Source organism: Gouania willdenowi, chromosome 8 (genome assembly GCF_900634775.1).
Source record: "Gouania willdenowi chromosome 8, fGouWil2.1, whole genome shotgun sequence".
NCBI classification, from domain to species: domain Eukaryota; kingdom Metazoa; phylum Chordata; class Actinopteri; order Blenniiformes; family Gobiesocidae; genus Gouania; species Gouania willdenowi.
Window position 1 is genome coordinate 14695554 of NC_041051.1, and position 25841 is coordinate 14721394.

A 25841-nucleotide genomic window follows, 5' to 3' on the forward strand; every position below is an offset into this window, starting at 1 on the left:
ATCGGTGCAGCCCCGGGGTTGGGGCGGACGGATGACGCCGGGTCGCCCGTCCCCTCCGACCCCCGGCAAAGAGGGCCAACAACGGCAGCGAGGCCAGGGAGTAGAGGGGAACACGGCAAGGCTGGCCGAGCACCAGGTCTCCGGACGAAGAGTGCGGCGGTGGCGGTTTCTCCTCCAGTCCATAGACTGTAGCCGAGGCGTGAGCCCAACCCTGCTTTGTACCCCACCCCTGAGAGCCAATCCGTATCCTGAAGTTACAGATCTGACTTGCTGACTTCCCTTACTAAAGAATCCACGTTTAACTGAACTATCGCGGCGATTAGTGCATCATTAACCTAACACAAACTACCATATTCTGCTCTTTTGGCTGTAAACAGAGGCTAAACTTGTTTCAGCTGCCCACAGCAATGGCACCGGGTCGGGAAATGCACGCGTGGTATGACGTCAGGTGGGAACTATATATGTCCGAGCCTGTGGTCACGTGACTGCCGCAAAGTGAAACATTCTCCAGGTCACATGACCTGGCCAAAGACGGTCCGTCTCTCCAAACTTACATTGTCGGTATTTCAAGAGGGAAGCTCCGCTCGGAGCATTGATACTGTCAAGTGCTGTATATTGGCCTGAGGAATCATTTAAAATAACTAAATATGGGTCAACTCTTTAGGTCACAAAGTCCACGGTGTGCCTTTAACTTTACAGTTTGACCCACATCCCATCTGTTATCATTGAAGAGGCGGGGTTTATGACCTATACTGCAGCCAGTCAGCAGGGGGAGCTCTAAAAATAAAAGCTTCACTACTACAGGAGCTTGTCCCATCCATTCTTTACGGTCCATGGTAGCAACTGGTAGAACTGGAAGGTTAATCACGACTGTGTAGAGCATATTCTAGGGAGGTAGTACTTTAGTACTCGAGTACTCTTGTAGTGGCGTGGGCCGTTGGGGAAAATAGGTTTCATACAATCAAATGCAGCCATCCTCCAGCCAACGCTCAAAGCCGACTGCAGCGCGCCAATTCATTCATTTATTCATTGTTCATTAGTCATGGTGAGATGAGGCTTCTTTAAGCATTTGATGCTTTAATAGCATAAGCCATGTTTGTTAAGTCACTGCCCCCGTGTGCACAGAAACTCAGAGACTTTAGTTTAGTTGGTGAGCAAGCATTGTTAAATAAATCAACTTGGGCTACATTCACAACCAAATACAAAAAGTTCTTTAAAAATGTACTGGTACTTGCTGTAGTATTGCAATAGAAACACAACAGAGAATAACCAAGATCATATCAGATTTTAAAACTTTTACCTTTAGGCTTAAGTCTTGACTTAAAGAAAACCAAAATTGTGCCTATTTGTAAATAGTGTGTATGTGCGTATGCGCAACAATGTTTTAGAATATTTGTATTGTGGGTGGGTAAAGAAAGGCCCAACCAGGCACAGGAGTTGTAAACTAGCACTAGCTATATACTCTATGTCAGGGGTCACCAATACGGTGCCCACAGGTACCAGGTAGCCCGCATGGACCATGTGAAGGGCCCTCAGAACCTCTACTCAACAATGAGCTCCATCTAAAATCTGATTTACTTTCCAGGATTCAAACTCACAAAGATAAATACATATGAAAGATGTAGTTAGTACTTAGAGGTAAATACTGCTGCAAAAAATGATTTTAGTATTAAATTGACCATCTTTAAATGTTTAATTACACTGAAACATTGTTACAAATGTTTTTAGGTATTGCAGATTTGGTGAATAGGTTGTGATATATATATTTGTTATATAATATGATATGTAAGATATATTTTCAAAAATCCAAGTTGGATTTTTGTCAAATATGACATTACATTTTACAAATATTATACAATTAGTTAAAAGTTGTTTGTTAGTAGCTCGTAAAATAAGAAAATTATTATTTTCTATGAAATGCAATGAAAATGAAACAATTGTATAAAATAAGGGTTGCATGATGAAACTTAAACATTTCCTACCTTTTTAAGTTACTGCTAGCCTTATAATTTTACCCTCTAATTCAAGTGAAGCTGTAAACATTTGGTTTTTAGGAAGTGCTTTTCAAACTGGTAACCCTTCGTACTATTGAGTACCTATGAAGTAGCTCACAGTTTCAAAAAGGTTGGTGACCCCTGCTCCATGTGCATCATATCAGCTGCAAACCTATTTTTGTATTCATGTTGAATTGCATTGTCCCTGTCAAATAAATAAATAAATGAATGAATGAAAAAAACTGTGTTGCATGCACGTAAAGTTTGTAAAAGGAGATGAAGATGATGAAAACTGCGACATTGTCTATTGTGTGGAATAACAACACGATCAGACTGACTTGGACTTTTTCGCCATATTGCAATCGCATCTTTACTGAATTCATGAAAAAAAAAAAAAAAAATGTTCATTGTGTGGCTGAACAGAATGTATTATTTATTCAGCTCAAACCATAGTTTTTGGTGTGGTCATGACTTTTAAACAGCCTGTTGGGCTTGGGAGCTGTGATCACTTTGTATTCACAAAGACAAAGTTTCCTGAAATCTTCGGTGGTGATTCGTGCTGTTTGAAAAGACTGTTTCTGGGGCTCTAAAAACACAAACTGCAAATATTGGTTGTGGTTTCAGACATAACGGCTCCTGTGTGGATGGGGCCTCAAAAACTTCAACACTTCATCACCATCAGCCCCCACAGCACAGCAAAAACTCATGAGAATAGAGGATGCCGGGAAAAAGACTTCTACAGAGTGCGTGAGTGAACACAGTATTTCATTGGGAAACAGAGTGTTTGTTTGTAATCGGCATCACTATTCAAGTTATTTATAAATGGTGTAAATGTATATTTTACTGTACTCCATGGGAGAGAATAGATACATCATTGTGCATTCTGGAATTGTGTCCTTTGAGGAGAAAACTACAGTGCTGCTGTGTTTTAACCTTAATTACAATTTAATATATATTTCTTCTAAAGTTGCAGAGAGAACTTATAAACAGCAATGTGTTTTATTCCTAATGGTCCCATCGGTGATGCCTTTAAATTAATCTGATTTTACATTTATAAATAATCCATTACACACTAACACAAAGAGGATAACTCTAAGATATTAAAAACACTGTGACTTCAAATTTAAATTTTAAAATTTCATGAACAGTAAAGTGCATGTCGCTGCCTCCAAGTATCACTGTAAACTTGGTATGACAATAATATCCAGAGGTGCTCCAAAGTCAAGTAAAGTAAATGCACAGAACTGTTTTGACTTGGTATATGCAAACTTTTAAAAGTTTTCAAAACTTTCACAACTTTGGCAAACACGGATTCACAACTTTTATATTATTTTTGTAAAACACTAGGCCAGACGTGGAGAACTGGTCCCCTGGGGGCCACATGCATCCCTTGATCAATATTCGGGGAAAAAAAAAATCACAAAACAACTCCAAAAACCATGCAAAACAACAAAAAAAATATGTACAAGGACAACAAAAATGAGTCAAAAAACCCAAAACAACAGCAAAGGTGAACACCAAAAACACAAAAAAATGAAAGAATAATACAGTAAAGGACAACAAAAATAAACACAGATGTTTCCAAAAACACAAAACGACAAAATTATTCACACAATGACAACAAAAATACACAAAACTAACAACACAAAAAATATCTCTAGAAAACACAAAAATGTACTCCAAAGTTGTTCTTTCAAGTGTTAATGCTCTGATTGGCCAATATTCTAAACGCTGACATACTGTTGATAATGTGGCTTATGGAGCACATAATCACAGTTTAGTTGCCCCAGCTGAAAAACAGCGTCCACTTAAACCTGGTCGGGAGCAGGTTTGCACCATGGACTGGTGTTACTATGGTAACCAAGGTGTTTTCTCATTGATGAAACCGCCGTTCCAGTTAAATCCCGGCTTAACAGAGCCGGACACTCAGGTTAAACCTGGACTTAACTCTGAGCTGGGTTTGATGAAATTATTCTCAGCTCTGTTGGCCCCGCCCCTTCTATGAAAACTAGCACCTGTGGACTCTGCAATCTGTATCAACTTGAGTAGGTTGGACTGAGGGCATTGTGAATAGAGAGGTATAATATTAAGTAGGTAGTTAGCAAAGCTAAGATTGTTCTATGGAGATTTAACGGTATGTCTTAACTGCTCCAGGAGCCCCGCCCAGAATCAAGACATTTTCTGAAATTCCAGCCTCGTGGCACATCAGCAAAAATAGTTTAGTTATTATTTAATTACATGCAGTTGACATTTCAAAACGTTCTTCCTGCAGTGGGGACACACAGAACACTCAGACATTAATAAAAGTATGGTCTTATACCTGCACTACCTACAGTGACGTGTAGTTTTTCAAAGATGTGTCAAAGAAAAACAATTCCCTGATTTACAAAATAATGGAGACAGAAAATAGAGAGTCAGAGGTCTGGCCTGAAAACTTGGGAGAGACAGAAAGAGGATTAAAATCAGAGTTGTGAAGGATATAAAAACTTGAGAAGGTCAGACTGGTGTGATACACAGCAAACCAAATCTCTTTTTGATGAGTACAACGTGTGAGTGAGCCAAAGTCAGCAGAGGATGATAGAGAGGAGCAAAGGAAGAGATGACAAACTGCGAGGAGGGACAGCTCGTCAGTAGCTCTGCTGTGGAGCTACAAACACATAATAACATCACGGTGCAGGATATACACACTGTGTTTCGTTTACCGTAGAGCTGATGCAAAAAGGCCAGATAAAGGCAAATCTTAGAGAGGTGGAATAATGAGATGCAAACAGAATACGTCCAACAAATCAGAGAAAAGTGAGAGACAAATATAAGGCAAGCTTAAGTGAGACAGTGAGTGATTAAACAACAGGGAGGGGTGAAAGTGTTTGGGAGAAATAGGAAAGGTTTGGGGGAAGGAGGAGTGAGAGGAGAACAGATGGCAGGGATGAGGAGCAGAGAAGAGGGAATTACAGAGACAATCACGTCACCTGTGTTTAAAGCCTGATTACGAGTCATTCATTCATTTCCATATCGCATCATTTCAGCACCAAACTGCTGATAGCTGGTGAGCAGGAGGGTTTAGCATGTACACTTAGTTATTACATAATCTAATAAGAGCAGATTACTTCAACAGAGGGTCCAACCTTAAATGATCTCCAGAGGAAGAAGAAACATCAGCATCAACTCTTTATAATAAGGGTTTAGTTAAGGCAATATTACACATTAATTAACAGGTTATTAATATTATAATAATCATATAATATATTAAATAACATAACAGTTATTGCATCAATAAGCAGTTAATTAATGCGTAGTAATTCAATCATTACTAAGCATTAATACATGTTATATAATGTAATCAGCTATCCTAATATAACATTAATTAACAGGTTAATAATATAATAATAATATTGTAATGTATTAGGTAACAATAACATTACATTTTACTATTATAGTAATAAATGATGCATCATAAGTATAGCTAATTACAATATATAACAGTTATTACTGCTTAGTAATGTATTAATTAACTGCTTATTAATGCATTAACTAGTATGTTATTTAAGGTTAAAGTTAATACATTATAAGTATTATTATAACATTATTAAGCTGTTAATTCATGTTTAATAATGCATTAACTAACGTTAATTAAGGGACCGTTATTGTAAAGTGTTACCGAAACATCAAGCTGAGAAACAGTCGTGGTGCCACGGAATAATTAATATAATCAGATGAATCATTTCCAGCATTTAGATTTGCTATTTACATTTACCTTAACAAAATGTTAATAACTTCATTAATAAAATCTGTCACCCACTTTTGAATGTGCACTAATATTTTACACAGTTTACACAAAATTTATTTATTTTTTTCTCCTTTTAAAACATTTAATTACCATTGCTATATTACCGCCATCTATACACATTAGATGGGGACATGATGACACGAGACTCAGGTGTTAGCGAGCAGCCGTCAAACATGGTGCATAAATATCCTACAGCAGTGGTTCCCAACCAGGGGTACATGTCCCCTTAGGGGTACTTTTACGCACCTCAGGGGGGTACACAGAAACAATTGTCAATTTTTTTTTTTCTAAAATGACGAGACAAATTTGCGCTTGCTCACAGACATTTTCCTTATCTATTGATAATACATTGTGGCACAACTCTTTAAAATACATTAAAGAAAAGGTGAAGATCAACACCGGAAATGGTCGAAACATCAGAAAAATATGAGTGAAGCTTTCAGACGAGTCTTCTGAGACAAAATAACAAAATAGAAGGGTACTCGCCTGAAGACAGAAAAGATCAGGGGTACATTGGAGAAAAAGGTTGGGAAACACTGTCCTACAGGACTGAACCAGGACACTCCTGCACATGTGTAGCTCTGTATTCAACACTTTAATTAACAACTTGTTTTCAAACGTAATCTCTCCTGTTAAAAATAAAAATATAGGAAAAAGGGGGGGAAAATTGCGCCCTGTAGACTCTTTTCTTTTTCTTTACTAGCTATACCAAAAAATTTGCATTTGTGGGACATTATTTGCATGTTTGTGAGATGGGAAACAGAAGGAGATACAGAGAAAAAAAAACGCTTGAGTGAGGGAATGGCTGATGGAGAGAGTGTAAAGGGAGAAAAGCACGAGGGAGGGGAACACTGAGAGGGAGAGTGTTTGAAGCTACAAGAGGGAGATGGAGTCAGTGTGAGGCTGAAATCAAAACAAGGAAATGGGTGTCATGGGAGCTTCCAGGATAAGTGCTAAGTGAAAAGATGTACTATTGGCATGGTTGGCATGCGTGTGCGCGAGTGTCTCTTTGTGTGGAAGCGTGCATGTGTGCGCGTGTGTGAGGGAGAGTTTGTTTACATCTATGTGCCCTTGATTTTAGCGGATTGTAACTACGGTGCCACATGGGTCCAGTGCCAATTATAACTGCACTGAGCTCATCAACCGCACACAAGGACACAACAGAGGAGAGCCAGTCACAACAATAAAAAACATCCTGCTATATGTTTCTGTATTCTGATAAATGCAAGCTAACATGCACTAATGAGGGGATTTACTGTCGTTCATACATGAGGGGGACTGCTTTGTCCTCCTATCAGTCATACCCTCATCATTAAATATAAATAACTCCTTCTGAAGGCTTCATTTGCTGTTACGTCAGTTAATACTTTTAATAGATCACATCAGGACCTGAAAGGGCTAATCATGAGCTCATTGCCGTCATGAGACTTCCTGGTGCCTCTCCAAATAACAACCTCATAAAATTTAGCTTTGTAAATTAAGACAATTATTGGTTCAGTGTTGTAATACTCATTTAAAAAAACACACACACATTTAAAAGTATCCTAATTTGCAGTTTAGTGATAATTTAGAAACGCTCATTGGTTGTCTTAATAAATTTAAGTTTGTTACAGTTTGGTGCTTATTTTAAATACAGATGAGGGACAAAAAAAAAAAAAGGTTTAGCGAACAAGCAGCAAAACTTTTTCTTTCTTCTTTTCAATGTCCGCCCTCACAACCAAGTTCATCATCCTTTTTATTCACAGTTTGTACAACTTTTTAACCCACTTAAATATTCATATTTTGCACTTACAGTATTTGGTTTAATAGTCTCTGCCTCTTCCTTGGGTTGTTTTGTATTTTCTTTAACATTTGTAATCCTTCATAATCACCTTGGGGTAAAAGTTTGCACATTTTCATTAAAGTGTGATTCTATCTTTAGTAAGAACAGAAAGAAACAGAAAAATACAACAGTTTATTACTGAGTAAACTTTATTCATCCCATGCTGACAAATTCAGTTGTAAGAAACAGTGTTAAAGCGATATGTAATATGTGATAGGTCTAAAGCTGAATAAGCAAACTTTGTTATTAATTTGAGTGATATATGTCTTTGGAGTTTTTTTTTTTAATCAACTTTTAGCCTCAAACAAACATTATATCATTCAATAATGGCCATCGACTTCAAAAGTCTATGGTAAAATGGTATTTCAATCTGATATATTAGATTTTAATTACATGTCATTCTTGGATGTCATTAACATGATATAACAACCAAAAGCATTAGGCGGATGGATTTTGATGACTTTAACTGACTTGGAATCAGATTCATATAATGAAACCTAAGTTTAAGTAACCTAAGATGCTTTTCTTTTTTTTTCTCCTGACAAATAGTTGTGGATTTGGCAGAATACCTGTCTGTACATGCTGAATTCACTCTGCTCTGTTTGGGATTACTGACAGAAAACAAAGGGATAATCAGAACAGGATGAAGTTAAAGCTGCAGTATGTATGCTTTTTTGTCTTAATTTGGTCAAAAAACCATAATAACTTTTGAGCATATTGTAATCCAAAGTGTTCTGAAAGGCCACTGGATCTCTGTTCCTTCTCCCAGAGTGTGATGCTATTTTACAGCCAGAGATGTTTTTCATAACAAAGTGCTCCATGAGCTGTTTGGGGCGTTACTATTGGCTGCAGAACAGAAGTCGATGCACAATCACGTCTTGTAGGTAGTAAAGGTGCAATGATGGACGTTTTGCACAACAGTTTACATAGCAAAGCAAGAAGTGAAAAGAAAAACAACGTTGTCAAGCGACAGTCGAAAGGCCCAAAACATATGCGGAATGGATGGAATGCTGCAGCTGGGGGCATCTGTCAGCCTGTCAGCCTGACCGCCTGTAAGCGCTTTGTGACGGAGAAGGGGAGGGCAGTCACAACACAGTGATACGCACTTTCATGTCAGAGTCTCTAAAATACTTTTTTTTAAAAACTCTCCAATTACTCAAAAAAAGTAAGTAGATTTAGCGAGTAAGTCACTGCAAATAGCTCCACAGTTATGCGCGTTCGCAAGGATGTCAGTGGAGCATGGTTGATTCCATTCCAGTCTCACGACTCTACATACTGCAGCTTTAAATCAGCCAACAGCGACGGATAGAGGGATAAGGACAAGAAAGACTGTGTGCAGTCAGCATTTGTCCATGTTGAGCAAATAATTTGTTCATATATGGGGTACAATACATGAATGAATACGTTTAATGGTGATATTAAATATCTATTGTTTAAGACGTGGTTTATGTTTGAGTGATTTCTAATTTCATCAACGATTGATGAAACAGAGGAACCCATTTAACACCCTGTAAAACATTGCCTTTTGTCTCTTCCTTAAACAGCAGGATCAGCATATCCACACTAGTTATTAAGGCGGTTAGATCTGTTCTAAATCCGCTTGATAATCCAGTGGAGTATCAGAAGCTTTATTCTCCACCAGCAATATCTCTCTTTCCATCTCTGTACTAGTCGCCCCTTATTAGCTTCCATCTTCTCTGATCCTTTGCTTTCTCTCTGCTCACACTCCAGCTTCTTTAAGGTCACTCTCTTTCCTGCTTTTTCCATAATTACTAATAAATCCAAACTCTCCAAACCCTGGTGTAGACAGTTGTACTGTTTTTATTCCAAGGCGTTGGAGTGTGCACTGCAGGGGTGTCGAACATTTTAGTTCATGTGCCAAATACGGAGCAGTTGATCTTAAGTGGGTCGCAGATTTTAGGCAAGAAAATTAGGTATTTGAACATTATTGTGCTCTAGTTTGCACTTCCATGTATAAAAAAAAAGTACAGCACCAATGTTATCGAAGCAATAAGTGACAGATATCGGTCACTGCAGGATATTCACTTTAAATTTATATGTAATTTGGGGATTTTTTGTGGAATGATTTAAAGAAAATTGTTCTTTTAATAATTTAAGTGCAAAAATGACGTGATATAAGCATGGGGAAAATGTGAGCCCTGCTAATATTGTGGAGTTGGTGTTTTACACAATAATTCATAGTTACTCTGACTTTTTTATTTTCTTGTGGGGCTGAATTGCTCTAAAGCAGGGGTTCTCACCTGGTCTCACCCTGGGACCTACATTTTGTCATGATCATTAAATCACAACCCACTTCTTTTTTTTTTTTAGAATTTAACCAATCAAATTTATTTTTTTTTTTAAATTAGCTGATGAAAACACACATGTATCATCTTTTTAAAAACATAAATCTATATATTTTCCTGTGCAACATGCATTTCACAGCATGCCTGTCAAAAGATCAGTTCAAAATAAAAGACAAGTCCAACATGAGGGACATTTAGTATTTATTTATATTTGAACAGCAGTCCGTGACCCACCCAGTGCAGGTTCACGACCCACTTTTGGGTCCCGACCCACCAGTTGAGAATCACTGCTCTAAAGGGCCAGATTTGGCCCTCGGGACATGAGTTTGACAAGCGTGGCGAACTGTTTCAATGTAGACTGTTGTATGCTAGAGTGAGAAAAAGAAGCTTTGCTATTTTCACTAACTCCAACTTTACCTCTAGCTTTCGTTTATGAACTCTCTCTTCTTGCAAAGGACTGAATACTTTACCATAAATACAACTCTTAAGTTGAGTCTCTATGGAATTCATTGCAGGTATTAAAGGACACTGACAGATAGCTGAAAGAAAGCCGACGTAGTTGATTGTTTCCCTGTATTGAGCATCACTTAGTTTTGCTTCATAAGCAGAAAAGGGTTGTTTTTGAATGTTCAAGCAATGAGCTGACAGGCTGATCAAAAAGAGAAATTCCATGGCTCTTGGGGAATGTGTGGATATGTGTGTTAGTGGAAGTCCTCACATCTGTTGGATAGATACGCGCTGCAGCTCAGCCTCTGAGTGAGGTGCAGTGTGTGGCTATACATTAAATAGCCGGATTAGCCTCGACTGCTGCAGGCTCGCTGATAGTGTTACTGCTACAGAGCTACTGGGAGGGATCAGGATCCATTTTGGCTCTGTTATTCTGTCATAATGAGGCATAACCCTCCACAATGTGGACTCCATTGTTTCCCAGTAAATGCCTTAGCCCGGGGTTAGCACAGCTGATGACTATCATAAGGGAAGACATTCAGTTAGAAGGAGAACTTTACAAAAAGCAAAAAAAAAAGGTTGATTAATGATCTATTAATGATCTTTTTTTTAGGTACATACTACGCCTGTTCACTGTCCGTCTGTGATGTCATGCATTATACAGTCACAATTGTAAGAATCTATAGTTTACAGTTGAAAAGCTAAACATATTTAACCAAAACAAAAGAAATCTGTTCAGATATCAGATGTTTATATGTATTTATTTATTCATTTTAATGTATTTTTTTAAATTTTATTAAAATAATTTATTTCAGTTTAAATAAAAAATGAAATAAAACAAATAAAAGAAGAAAAAAAAAGTAAACAATCTGATGTATTTAAACTACACTGTAATCCAATCACTAGACATAATACACATCTTTATTGCTTTTTTCTTTTTAGAACACATGCCTAACAGCATAGATAAACGCTACCGTGAGGACAGAGTAATGGCACAGAGTGACACGGAAGGTCAGGGAATGCCCTGCGTACCCAGATGAGTGAAGCAATCGACAGTGAACCTGCTGTGAAAAGCCTCCGACAGAATCTTTTTCCATTTTTGTAGTTTATAAAAGCCTGTAGGCATAGCTGAACTACCCAATGTGGACAGAACGGTCATTAACATGCCTTCCTCAGAAGCACCACAGCCAAATTATACAATAAAAACTCATCAGAAAAGCCTAAAAGGATGACTGATACATTCCAAAACAGACAATACAATACATCACATGGTAACAGTGGTACTACAGATGCGTGGATAGAATATCAACATGATCAATAAAGAATTAGAAACAAGGTAAAAAAAAAAAAACTACATCGGTTAAATGTTAGCTAGCTTAATGCTACATATACATATCTGTGTACTATTATATGAGTTAGAGACAGAAAACTACATTGAAGGAAAAAATCACTTATTCATTCACACATCAGTGGTAAACAGGCCGACATGCAATGTGTTTATTGTATGTTTAGAGCAGCTATAGCATTTTTTGTTTGTTTGTTTGTTTGTTTGTTTAGTGATTCTTGGACACAATAAAAGGCCTTTTTGGTAATCAACATTTTAAACTATTGATCAGAAGATAAATATTTTTTTGTTTTTGTTTTTGATTAATGGTGACCTTCTGTAAAAAGGTAGTTTCTTTGCAAGAAGAGGGTAAATAACCGTAAAACCAACACACGTACATGCACGGGAAGGTATCATTACTGTTGCACTTAAGGAGTACCTAAACCCCAAAACACAACACAATACAAATGTATGTGAATATGAAGTAGTGCTGTTGATTAATCCTGGTCCAACTCTCTACATTTTAGTAAAAAAAATTCAATTTGGCATATTTTGTTGTAAAATGTCAGAGTGACTGCCCTCTATGAGTTGAATTTTGCTATTGGCTGAGAACAAGATCATGTGACATTTTGGGACCATCTTGCTTCACAGACAATCACTGTTTGCCCCGCCCCTTTTATAAAAACTATCACCTGTGAGCTCTACAATCTGTGGTGAGCAGGAAGGATTGAGAGAATAGTGAATAGAGAGGTATACTGAGTATTGCGTAGCTAGTTAATTTAGCACAGATTGTTTAATGGAGATTTTTTAGTATACTGGGCGTGTCTTAACTGCTCCAGATGCCCCGCCCTAGTGGCAGGTCAGGAGAAAGCAGGGGTTTAGTTACTCTAAAGAAGACAAGAGACAATAATGACACTTTCTCTCTCTCCCTCTCTCTTTTAGCACTATGTTTTTCTTTCTGTCAAGCACAAGACACACGTGCACGCACGCACACACACAAACGGAGACACACACCACAATGCCACTTCACATCACGTCATTTCAGAGAGCGTGTTTAACCTAATCACACTCAACCATGCATGATCCTCAGAGGGAGAGTCAGGTCTGATATGACAGCCCATGTGCTGTGTGACGGCCACAGGCTCCACCGAGCCTCAACCAGCAGCTTTTAATACCTCTTCTATAGCACCCCCACACTGGCAACACATGACAGAGACCTGTGCAGGAGAACATCTGGATAGACAAGGAGTGATGGCCAACAGACACGACAGCACGGCAACAATGAGTGATGGGCTGTAGGTTTCCATTTGATATCACTGACCTGAGAGCAGAGCAGATCAAAAACCCCTCAGAGAAACTTTGTGTTTTCAGACTTACTGGTGACCTGTGAGGACATGACAGCCGTATGAATAGTTGCTACTGATCACTTTTATTAGCACTAGATTCTGACTACAATTAATAATTTACAGCTCTGTTATCACAAAATTCTGACTGAAATAGAAATCATTGGAAAAAGAAAACAACTGGGTGTCAAATTTGCTCCCAATGTATCCAAAAACATCATTACAGTATAGGCCTGGGGTCTGCAACCTTTACTCTCAAAAGAGCCATTTTGCCTCATCTCACCTGGATTAATGTCCTTACGGAGCCGGAAAAAAAAAAAAAAAAAAAACTTTTTTAATGAAGACAACATAGTGAAGAAAATTATATACAGTTGAAATTATATTGAATAATGTTATATAAATATATACAGTATATATATATATATATATATATATATATATATATATATATATTTTTTAGATAATAGATACAAAACAATAACATTAATTTGATAACACAATGTCAGTTAACACATGCTAAATGCTAATTTACTGCCGCATATCAAGCATGTATATTTAGCCAGCATGTTGGCAGTTAAATAAATCGGTCCCCACACAATTAAAGTCTCTATTTACTTCCAGAATAGTCATTTAGTTGATTTAGTTGTCTTACCAGGGATTTAAAACTGAAGGTGAGCCACAGGTGCAGGGAAAGTTAATGGTCTGTAGATGTTTCAGGAGGTGAAGTAGGAAGGTTGCCTAGTTATTGCACCATGCGATTTATTTTTAGGTTAACAAATCGTGATATCGTGAATTCATTTTCTGTCAAAATCATTAATCATGAATACCCTCTGTAAGAAAATAACTAATTATTTCAATATTTTTGAAAGCTATAGGGAGCCATTGCAAAAGAGTCAAAGAGTCACATGAGGCTCCAGAGCCACAGGTTGCAGACCCCTAGTATAGGCAAATGTAAAGAATACAGCACAACAACAAACAAACAGATTAAAGTCCAGAAAAAAAATATTGAAGCTTGAAATACTATGTTAGTCTTTTCATCTTCTTGAAGCAGAATTTTCAAATTGCTGAAGATACCAATTAAAGATTTAATCGTGACTGAAGCTGTTCCATTTAAAAATAACTGGGTTTTATGTTGTACATTAAATGCTTTTGTGGCAGTGGAAACTTGGAGATGTTTCAGAATTTGACTAATACCACAGATATTAATAGAGTGAGTAAGAATTGGCACAAGAACTTTTTTCATATTTGGTTATCAGTACCTTTAACTTGAAACTCTACAATTTTCCCTTGTTGGTTCAAAGACTATAAGATTTGTCACAGTCAGGGCCACAAAAAGTGAATGGAGGGCCAATTATCAATATGTCAGCATTTAGAATAATGACCAATCTGAGCAATAATAGAGGTAGAAAAAAGGGGTTATATGTGTATTTTTGAATAATTTGTTCTAATCTTTTTAATTGGTCTATTATTTTGTACTTGTTTTGTATATTCTTCAATAATCTATGATTTTTTAATCGTCATTTTGTGTATTTATTTTAATTTTGAATGTTTTTAGAGTCATTTTAGAGTATTTTGGTTATCTCTTAGTATATTGTTTTGTTGTTTTTGTGTATTTTTTTAGTGGGTTTGTGTGTTTTGGAAGTCATTTTGCTGGGTTTTTTTTAATGTATTTTTCCGTTATTTTGTACATTTACGTCAGCGGGCCACACAAAATGAGACCAAGTGCCGTATCTGGCCCTTGGACCGCCAGTTGCGCATGTCCAGACTAAGATATACATAAACCTTGTTATTTATGTGGGTTTAATACAATGACTGACAACTACAATCACAGTGAGAAATGTGACACGTTTTGATCATAACTAAGGAAAGTAGAAGAAAAGTAACAATCAGAGCCTTATAGATGTTAACTACATGTGCATGTAATTGCAGGGTATCTGTAACCTGTTTCTCATGTGTCTGAGCCTCCTTCCACAAAGCCGTTCACTCATGTCACCGACACAACAATTTGTTCCATCAATCACTGGAACTACTGGTATTACATGTGTGACAGACAAGGTGAGGCTGTCATATAACAAAGTGAGGCCATATAGCGTATGGCCGTTATACTGCTGTGTAAAAGACATGTACCATTCATCTAAAGGTAACATAAGATGAACTGTTCAGCTTCTCACACTCTCCGTCTCAGTCACGAGTAAACACTCACACTGCTGTGATGCTTCCTCATCGTTTCTTAAAAATGTATATCTTGCTTAATTGAGCTATTAAATTGCAAAACATAAACTTCAAGCATGTTTGGATGTGGTTCAGACTTCCCTAAAGTAGACAGAGAATCACCCCCCCCCACCCCACCCCCCCACCCCCCCACTGCTCCTTTTTTATCCCAACACTCTCACCATATGCTTGGACACACTGTAGCTCTCACTGCACCGTTTGTCCTCCATTCCGATATATAAGTGTACAGTTTATTGAGGTTGTCTCTGTGTTGACATGGAGTCTTATGTAAAATATACTTGTGAAAAGAGCAGAAGCTGCAGGCTGATGAATGTTTTGATTTTTCAAAAAAAAAAATAGGACACTTGGCCCTGCTTCAAGATGATGAAATAATATTCAGTTCATGTAAAAAATGCCTTAGGAATTTAATACACGAATACTCTAACACTACGTTTTTTGTAAAATAAATATTGGCATACAGACAAATACAAAATTAAATTAAATTGTCAGTTGAATAAAAATAAATGACATCTCTGGAAATAAATGATTAAGAACATGTTTTTTCAATATCTAAATACTTGATAAAATACGTAGTTATTAAACTGTACCTAGCATATACACTGTGGTTCCAGAGATTCACTTCTTTCAATTTTGGTCACATTCAAGTGGCCTCTAAAAAAATATTAATCAACACATTTACCTTTTTAAGGTAAACTTTATTAAAACTTTTAATTAAAAATGGAAACGCTCCCAATAACGTGTATTCTCTGGTATTCTGACACTGTAAACCAGGGGTCACCTACCATTCTGTAATGGTACTGTATATCCTGAAGGGCTACCAGTTAGAAAAGCACTTCTTAAATGTACCTTTTCACGGTTTCACTTGAATTAGAGGGTAAGATAATAAGGACCTGAAAAGGTAAGAAATGTTGAGGTTTCAACATGAAACACTTTATTTCTCCTAATTTATGCAATTGTTTCATTTTAATTACATTTTATAGAAAATCCACCTTTTAAAAAATCAACTGTTTAAAAAAAATATGTATTATACATATCATATATATAACATACCACTAACCACCCACCAGATCAGCAACACTTAAAAACATTTGTCACAATGTTTCAGTAAAAATTTTTAAAGGGCCCATGTTTTCTGTGCTTTAAACATTATAAAGTACTATTAGGGCTTCATACACATGCCCAAAGTGTTTTTTTCACTGATTCCCTCAGTCGTTAGTTAGAGGGTGATTTGCTCCTTTCTTACTGCAGGGTGAGCCTAAACACCTCGCTCCAATTTGATGACACGTTCCCACTTTGATGACGAATTTGACGCGGCACTGAGCTGGAGAAGCCACGCCTCCAGGAAGCTCTCTGCCGTGATTGACATATAAACAGACACGCACACAAATGTGAGCATTTCTTTTTTTTTTTTTTTTTTTTTTTTTAAGGATTTTTTTGGCTCTAGTGGCCTTTATATGACAGTTGCTTGACAGGAAGGGGGTGAGAGAGAGCAGGGAATGACACGCAGGAAAGGGTCCCAGGCCGGGAATCGAACCTGGACCCGCTGCAGGTGAGGAGCTATAGCCTCTGTACATGGGGCGGGCGCTCTACCCACTGAGCTAAACACCGCCCCAACGTGAGCATTTCAACGCCCCGCCCCCACGCTCTGTTTTGTGTTTTTAAAGAGGAATGAGCTCAGCTACAGAGTGGGTGTGAGGAGGGCGGGCCGTCCTCTGGCCCTACGTCACCGTGCGGGGAGGAGGCAGTCAGTGTTCCATCAATAGACACACACACTCATGAATATGCATAAGTAGGCCACAAATCAGCCTTTGTGTAGAGTTACTCAGAAAGTGACTTTTCAGAAGCTAAAATTCTGGAAAACAGGCGAGTTTGGGAAAATAAAGCTTAAATACTATGTTTTTGGGGTTCATGATATGGGAGCTTCAATACTAAAACTGTATCAGCAGTGTTTAACTTTACTAAGTACGAGCTACATCTCTATGTACTCTTTGTGAGATTGAATTTTGGAAAGTAAATCAGATTTTAGATGGAGTTCATCAGTGACTAGAGCTCCTGGGGCCACCTGAAATGGTCCATATGGGTGACCCCTGCTCTAAATAGCCATTAATTTACTATAGCTTGTACAATAGTAGAATATTTACCCAAAACACCCACAGTAGCAAAAACCAAATACTTGAAATCCTGGCATCACTTTCTCAAGTTGTTAAAAACAAAATTGCTTTGTTTCAATCTGGCTCCTTTTCACACAAAATCAATTTTTTAAAGTGCTTTAGTCTGAAGGAGAAAGTCCCTTGCCATGCCAAAGTACTGTACACCCCACCCTCCACCAAAGCAGTCATGTACCTGTCTCTTGTTTAAGCAACTGTGATTGTTGCACTAACCAGTTGCAGTCACATAGACGAAACCATATTTAATGCAGAAAGGTGTGCATGTGTGGCAGGAAAGAGAGAGATCTGGAAAAAAGAAGTGATAAATAAATCAAGAACAGATGAAAAGACAGCAGGAGTAGACAAAGGGCTGGTTAAGAAGGTTGTTTAATTTGGGAGGTAATGAAACAGAGCAACAACAATAAGCCATTGTGAGGAAATGAGATGATCAGACGGACCGAGAGCAGAAAGATTAACAGAGAAAACATTTCCCTGTGGCATGACATGATTGATTAGAGTTTATTCCTTGGAAAGACTCTCTAAGATCAGGCTGAGCGCTGACACAGCCATCATAATGTATTATGAGGGATCAAACAGAGGCCAGTAATGGCCACAAAGCATGAGCTAATGCCTGGGGAAGGGATAGAAAGAAAGCAGGGAGGGGAAAGAGAAGGACGAAATGGAGAAGAACCCCACTCTGCAAAACAGGAATTTCAATCACAGGCTGTCATTCGCTGTGGCATCTCAATCGTTCATCATCTCAGAGGAGAGGGGATAAGGGGGGGAGTGTGTGTGTGTGTGTGTGTGTGTGTGTGTGTCTGTGAATAGCGTGAGAATGAAGCCAATGGAGGGCAGGAAAGAAGAGCCAAAGAAATAACAGCTAATATGGCAAAAAATAAAGAGATGCAGGTGGAAAAATGTAGTCCAGCTACAGAGAGACTGTGCGTTGGTGATGATGATGAGCACATTTAAACAAATAAAGGCAAAGAAGGACAAAAATGATGACAATATTGAAACTCATGCAGGACAATGAAACACTTGGGCCTGATTTACCATGTCCATTGATTCCACTTTTTTTTTTTTTCATTTGCTCTTTGTTTTCCTCCCACCCCTCAGACTGTGAAATGTCACTGGACAGCTTACATGTGCTGGCTGCCGAGCAAGTAAAATGTCAAGCATGGTAAAACTGCTGACGTATTAAACGACGTGTGTGTCTGTGCGTGTGTGGGTTTCACATTAAGCAGCTTGTGTGTGTCAGGATATAAATGTGTGGTAAGTTACCAGTCCGATATTAGTGCCGAGGATCATGGGGAATATACTTTAGTCATAAGCTGTAAAAGTGTCAGAGTAGGCCAGCATGGCTTCCATACTAATTTTACTGTTTTATTCAAAGTTGATATTAAAGGTGGGGGCAAAGGATTTTATATCTATTAAATCGGTCATTACTGATTTTAAGGATGCCATGAACTACAGATGAATAGGTTTTGTCACATACCCTAAGGTGGCACACTTCACTCAGACAGCCTCAATAACAGGCTGAATCACATGTGACAAATGTCAAGGGCCTGACCTTCACATATGAAGTCACAACTCCTCCTTATCATCGATGTGATGAAACAAAAACAGAAACGCACACACATCATGGCCCTCATTTATCAACCGTTCGTACGTGCATTCGACCATATTAACGCAAGCTTTGGTATTTATCCATTTTGACGTGAGCGTACGCTACGATCAGATCTCACGTCAGGTCTGAGCTCGTGTACGATAATCTGATGTGTGAATACGTGGGTCACAAAAAAAAAATCTGACTGAGCCTGAAAATAAAGTATTAAACAAGCCTGAGCTGTCATTTAAGCATACGCAGACACACATCACAGAACAGATCAAAATGGATTATTTTAACAATTTAAACTAAAAATGAATTCCCAAAAAGCCTACATTATTACTGATACCACTTTTTTTGGTTTTCCTGAAATAAAACCTCATTCGTGCATTAAAAATGTAAAGTATACCTTAAACTTTTACAAATGCGCTGCAGTAATCAGTGTTGTAATTAATTATAAGGTCATATTATAACGTCATATTTCTGTGTGTCTCATCAGAATCTCTGCTGTGAAATTTGTGCACAGCGCACACAGGGGGGCAGACGTCACCAGCTCAGTAGCTGATCCTCTTCCACAGAGCTTTTAAATGAGCTCCTTTAAGTCCACTTTTCACACGGTCAAAAAGCACATCTTTGTTTTCCTCCCCCTCAGATATGAAGATGCCCATTTCCATCTTGGAAAAGCTTATCTTCTTGTTTGACCTCAGTGGGCGGGTCCTTTGAAACATGAGGGTGTAACAAGTTAATGACGCTCGGACCCGATCATTTGGACGCTGGGATTGGTCAAATAGGAATGTTTTATGAATCACACGTTGGTCCTGTCGTACTACCAAATGTGCACTCAAATTTACAGCCGTTTTCACACACGGTTGATAAATGAGGGCCACTGTGTTTGAGCAACATGTAGAATGTGAGGGCTGTCAAAGTGAAATCATGTTAAAGTGAACTCTGCACAAAATGCAGGAGCCAACACAATATGAATAACTACAGGGAACTGAGATAAAAACATAGTGAAGGCTTAATATCATCAACTCGAAAAAAGTAAAAGGCAGAAATTGCTGTTTGAGAGTTTGATACTATAAACACTCTGTTTATTGACATTGATAAGTTTTGCACATTGCATTGTGGGATGTGAAGTCCCGCAGACAGATGCATAGAAGTGTTTTTACTTCATTCTTACAGACAAAGAAACACGAAATCATGGAAAGAAAACAATCTTTGATTTATTAAGCTATGAGGCCAACACTGTCTTTATCTGATTAAATATTGTCTCCAGTAGCTTTAAGCATTACTGACCACATATGGCTCTTCTTTCTGAGATTTCTCTTGCACGCTCATTTGTTCTTTGTGTTGACTTATTATGGTGCAATGTAGTGGGATTTAATAATTCAATTCTGATTCATTTTTACACCAAAAAATAAATCCATCGGAAATGAGAAACATCGACTCTGTTTGAGATCCCTAAAATGGTCTCAGGGAATATCCAGTTGACTATCATTGCTACTAATAATTGTATTTAGTTCAGGCAGTTAGTCCCTTCTGCACCATTAATAGTTGTTTTTAGGCCAGGCTACCGGATTCAAAATGCCACTCACTTTGTTCTCCTTCTTGTTCTTCTTCTCTGTACACTAATTAAAATCACTACTCCTCTGTTATTTGTGAACGGATCGGGCTGAAATTTGGTCGGTAAAATCTATGGATGTGTATGCATTGACGCTCAGAGCCCGATTTTTGATTTGGGGCCTAGGGCCCCCCCGCAAAGTCAATATTACAACAGTTGGTGGTACCGAATCATTGGCACATACCAATATATAAATGGGGCCCATTACCCCGTACGTGTCACAGGGGTGCCAGGGGGACCCCATTTTTCAAATAACTACTCCTCCATTAGTTCTTGTTAGATAGGAATGCAGTTTGGTATGAATACTCTTTGAACGAATATAATGAGACGCTCAAAGCCCTTTTTTTTTAAATGGGGTAGGGGGCCTGGAGGCCCAACTCCCATTTCCGGTAATTTCCAAATTCATGGGAACATAGTCATGTGAAATATTGTTTCAAAGGTAATTTAATGTTATGATTTTTTGTCGCACAATTTCATTTGTTTTACTTGGTAGAACCGAGTCATTTCACTGAATTCTTGGGAAGGTGGTACGTGCTATTCTGTGCGGTGACGTTCCGCAGGCACAGCCATAGTTAATCAGAACCTTTTTTAGGCCATTTCCATTAAAGTCGTTTTCTAATTTATTTGTGTCAAATATTGCGACAGTTTGTGGTACCGAATCATTGACACATTACTCCGTATTTTTCAAATAATAATAATAATGCATCAATTTTATATGGCGCTTTTTTGGACACTCAAAGTCACTTTACAGAATTAAGGGATTAGTCCTTCACTCCACACTTAGTGGCAGTAAGCTACTGTTGTAGCCACAGCTGACCTGGGGCAGAGTGAAGCGAGGCTGCCAAAGTGCACCATCGGCCGCTCCGACCACCACCAACACTCATTCACACACTACATTCATACTAGGCAATGTGGGTAAAGTGCCTTGCCCAAGGACACAATGACAGGTACCACTGGGGTGACTGCCACCCCACTGTGGCACCTGGAATTCTCAGTGGTCACCCATCCAACTATTAACCAGGCCCAGCTCATTGAATCAGGCTGTAATTTGACATGTATATTCTATGAGCGGATGTCAAGAGCCTCTCAGAGACCTTTTTGAAAGGGGACGGGGGCCCACCCCTTTTCCGATAATTTTTAAATTCATCAAAACATAGTCGTGTGCTATATTATTTCAAAGGCTATTCAACATAGATTCTGATTTTACGTTGCACAATTTCATTTGTTTTACTTGGTGGAACCGAGTCATTTCACTGAATTCTCGGGGAAATGGTACATGCTATTCAGCGTGGAGACGTTCCACAGACCCGGCCGTAGTTCATCAGAACTTGTTTTTTTAATTGATCTAATATTAGACAGCCTGTATTTTCAGATATCTTATTTCCATTAACCTTTGCATCTGGCATTAAAATGCCTATGGAAGCATTGAAGCGTAACAAGGGCATCATCATTCGTTATTATTAAACCTGTGCTTCTTAAGGCAGTGAAACCACAGAATTGGCTCCTGATGTATACTTTCTTTATGCTATCTTTACCACCTAACTATACAACTAAGGAGTGCAGCGTGAGTTTCTTTGTTAGGTCAGTGCACAAAGCATCCTAAAGAGATCACCCAGCCTTTACATCAAGGATCCCTTTTTAGCTCATACCAAGTCTGGTCAGAAGTACAACAGTGGAGTAGGTCAAAACAACAGTATTAAAATTAATCAATGGTTTAAGTTTCAATTCCTTACTTTCTAATAGAGATGTATCGAATCAGTTGCCTACACAACTAATCAAGTGTATATGAACAGCACTACTGTATGTGGGACATTGTATTGTGGCGTTATGGAGCGTGGCGAGTACCGCCAGTTGGGTAAAAGAAATGACAACGCCAACCCCCCGAAATTAGGTTTAAACAGACTTCCGTCAAGGGGTAAACAGAAGACACACAGGTGATCGTGTATAATGGAGAACAGAGACGTGTTTCCTGGTGGGGGGGGGAACGCCCAAACACCTACACCAGGACTGCACCGCACACGAAGAAACCACCACCTCGGACCCACCACCACGATGGCTGCTGCTGCTGCCGGGAGGAGAAGCACAATATAACCAAATTTAAACACCAATATAAGCGGACATTCCATCCGCTTACGGGATGTTGGCAAAGTACGTAACAGATCGTGAAGTGTGCGGTTAAACCGCTCGCACTGGCCATTCCCAGCGGGGTGGAAGCGTTCCCGTGGACACTCAGTAGGCGAAGCAGCAGTGTTCCTTGTTTTACTTTGCTTTCTCCAGCAGGTCCCGTGTCCCGATAGCCGGCAGCCCTCCCCCACTTGCAGAGCCTCCGTCCTGCGTGGCTGGTGTGTTCCGGTTCTGCTTAACACAGACACGTTATCACAACAGCTAATGGTAGCCTACACATTAGCCACAATCAATGCCTACCCGCTGCAGGGCGAGGTCAGGTTTGGGGAGGCTGATGATCGCCACCGTCTGTCGGTATTGAATGACCCTACAATGCGTAATCACCACGAGTCCATCATTAAGATCAGGTAATCAAACATTGAAAATGAGCGAGTCGCACACCTACCGATCCAAGAATCAATGAGAGCACGCAGGTCTGGTAGCGTGCAACATGAGTGCCCGAGTCAGGTATTGGGAGGAGCAAAAGCCAGGGAGGAGCGAGTGGTTGGAGGAAGAAACTCAATCCCTTTTATTCTCCCACCCCGTTAATAGGCCAGATTAACTTGCTAGCAGTCATACTGCTACAGTATGATAACAAAGTGATGAGATACCCGATAGGAATAATTAACGACTTTAATTACTTTCCAACAAAAAACTCGCGCTGGAACTTTGGTGCTCAGATAATTGGTTGTAAAATTCTTTCTCACACTGTGACACATCAATTGTAGGAACAACCAAAAGGCAATTAATCAGGCTTATGTTTAGTACTAAACTAAAAATGTGCAAATATCAGCATAGATGCAACTAAATTAATTATGAAACTAATAATAAAGCTCAAACCTAATTTACATAGGCAAAAAACTCTTCAAACATTTCTTTGTCCTTGAAATTTTAGGGGTGCCATTCATCACCTACAACACATTTTATTTGTGTTTTTATGGCATCACTGGTTTTTATTAGAATGGTCAAACGTGGTGGCTAGAGTGGGTCTGACTATTAATGATTACTTTGGAGATTTACTTTTTACGGAATAGGTCAAACAACTGGAAATGCTTGTAGTTGTTGTCTCTTTAATTCACAGTAAAATAAAATATATTGTAGAAGATCTTCTAAGATGCTCAGTTTATTCCTCATTAAATGTACACATATCTTTATTTTTAACAAGGTTGCAGGATCCAGATACACCACATACAATATGGCTTCTTTGCTTTTTTTTGTGCTTTTTTTTTAAGTCAGATAAAACATTATAATTGAGAACTTTAGACCATTATTTTTTTGCGAACAGTGGATGATCTAGTGATGCCTGAGCCTGAGGTATTGTTTTAATTTGCTACACTTGCTTGTGTGTATATTCCACTCCCTCTATCCTTCATTAATTGGTTTCTTTGTCTCCCTCGCCCATGTGGTCATGGTTCTGCTCCATTTCAAGTCGTCTTGGTGTCCTGCCATGTGTGTGTGTGTGTGTGTTCTCTCTTGTGCTCATTACCAATGTGAAATCATTCCTTCTATTCTGCTTTATGATATGAATACTATGTATCCAGCTCAATCTTCTCTCTGAAAACAATACTACGCTGTTGAAAAATAATTCAGCTAAAGTATACAACAAAACAGCACAAGGTTCATTTTGTGATCATTACTTTTAAATCCACACATTTATTAGATTTATTCATTAATATTACTTAGTTTTAAGAGTGACATACGAGATGTGTCACTCTGAAAATAAATAAAGTTTTTCTTAAAGGTCCCATGTCATGCTATTTTTCACCCATTTACATTTGTTCTAAGAACCCCAAAAACATAGTATTTGAAGTTTATTTTCCCAAACTCGCCTGTTTTCCAGAGTTTTAGCCTCTGAAAAGTCACTTTCTGAGCAACTCTACACAAACAGGCTGATTTGCGGCCTACTTATGCATATTCATGAGTGGGCGTGTCTGTACTCCTCCCCGCACAGTGACGTAGACCCAGAGGACGGCCCGCCCTCCTCCCACCCACTCCGCTTTATAAACACGAGACAGAACGTGGGTGCGGGGCATTCACCGGTACATACATAGACTGTATAAAATACATACATAGCACTGTGCTAAGGACACTGAAATGCTCACCTTTGTGGGCGTGCCTGTTTATATGTAAGTATTGTAAAAACTGGTTTCAGTTAAAGATAATGCTAAAATCCATACTTAATATGGGTAAACTTTGGTTTAGCAGTAATGGGTAATTTTAGTAAAACCAGTTTGTTTGTTAAAGAAAAGGGAATGTTATATGGTATTGTAAATATATTACATTATAACATAACATTTGTAATTTAGCCTTCTCTAAACAGCATCAGCTTGACATTGTTTGTTTCCTACATAGCCAGATGCTTTAAAATAAATACCGATATATAACTAGACAATAGTTTGGTTTGCACCAGAAATTATCAATAATGACAAACAATAGATGATTCTATGCATGTTTGAGGGTGAGATAAAAACCCAAACCATTGTAGAGGATTAAAAAAGATTGTGAGAAACACAATTGGTTTCATATAATCCTACCCGAAGCAGTGCAAACACGGAGAAGTTGGTTATAGCTGCTTTACAAAAAAAGGCTAAATATCTGCATTGAAAATTGCTTTACTTTAAAATCCAATACTTTTCTCATTTTTCTTCATTTAGAACAGAGAGTGAAACCACTGTGAGACATTTGGATCCAATACTATTTCTGCAAAATGCATTCTAGGAGCCACATACACTCATTAAGTCTAGGATTGAAGTCCCCAATTAAACAATGCACCATCTTTCACAATAAGAACCGACTCATAAATTCCACTCAAGTGTTCTCTAAAGGCTTTTTTGGGAGTTTTTTAAAGGGGAAAAATTTTGGTCTCTTTAATAAGGTGGAAGTCATTCATAAAAGCAAAAGCACCCCGTCCCAGTTGTCTGTAGTATTTTTAGGGTGGTGGCCTACATTTCCAACTACCTAAAGGATGACGGTGCGTGGAGAGAGGGGATGTGTAGTTATTCACAAATTCACATCCTATCGTCCTCTTATATGCATACATATCATCCCC

The 25841-nt window shown here is 38.4% G+C and overlaps 1 protein-coding gene across 2 annotated transcripts in view; it reads left to right on the top strand.

Moving 5' to 3' along the window:
- Positions 1–25841, top strand: part of LOC114467827 (protein shisa-8) — a 116801-nt gene that overhangs the window by 47666 nt on the left and 43294 nt on the right. Inside the window, exon 4 of one of the 2 annotated variants that reach the window (XM_028454286.1) lies at positions 2619–2741. The exons of the other annotated variant lie outside the window; for it this stretch is intronic. Within the exon in view, the coding sequence (XP_028310087.1) occupies positions 2619–2741 (123 nt within the window). The remainder of the gene's footprint in view (positions 1–2618; positions 2742–25841) is intronic. 2 annotated transcript variants of the gene reach the window in all.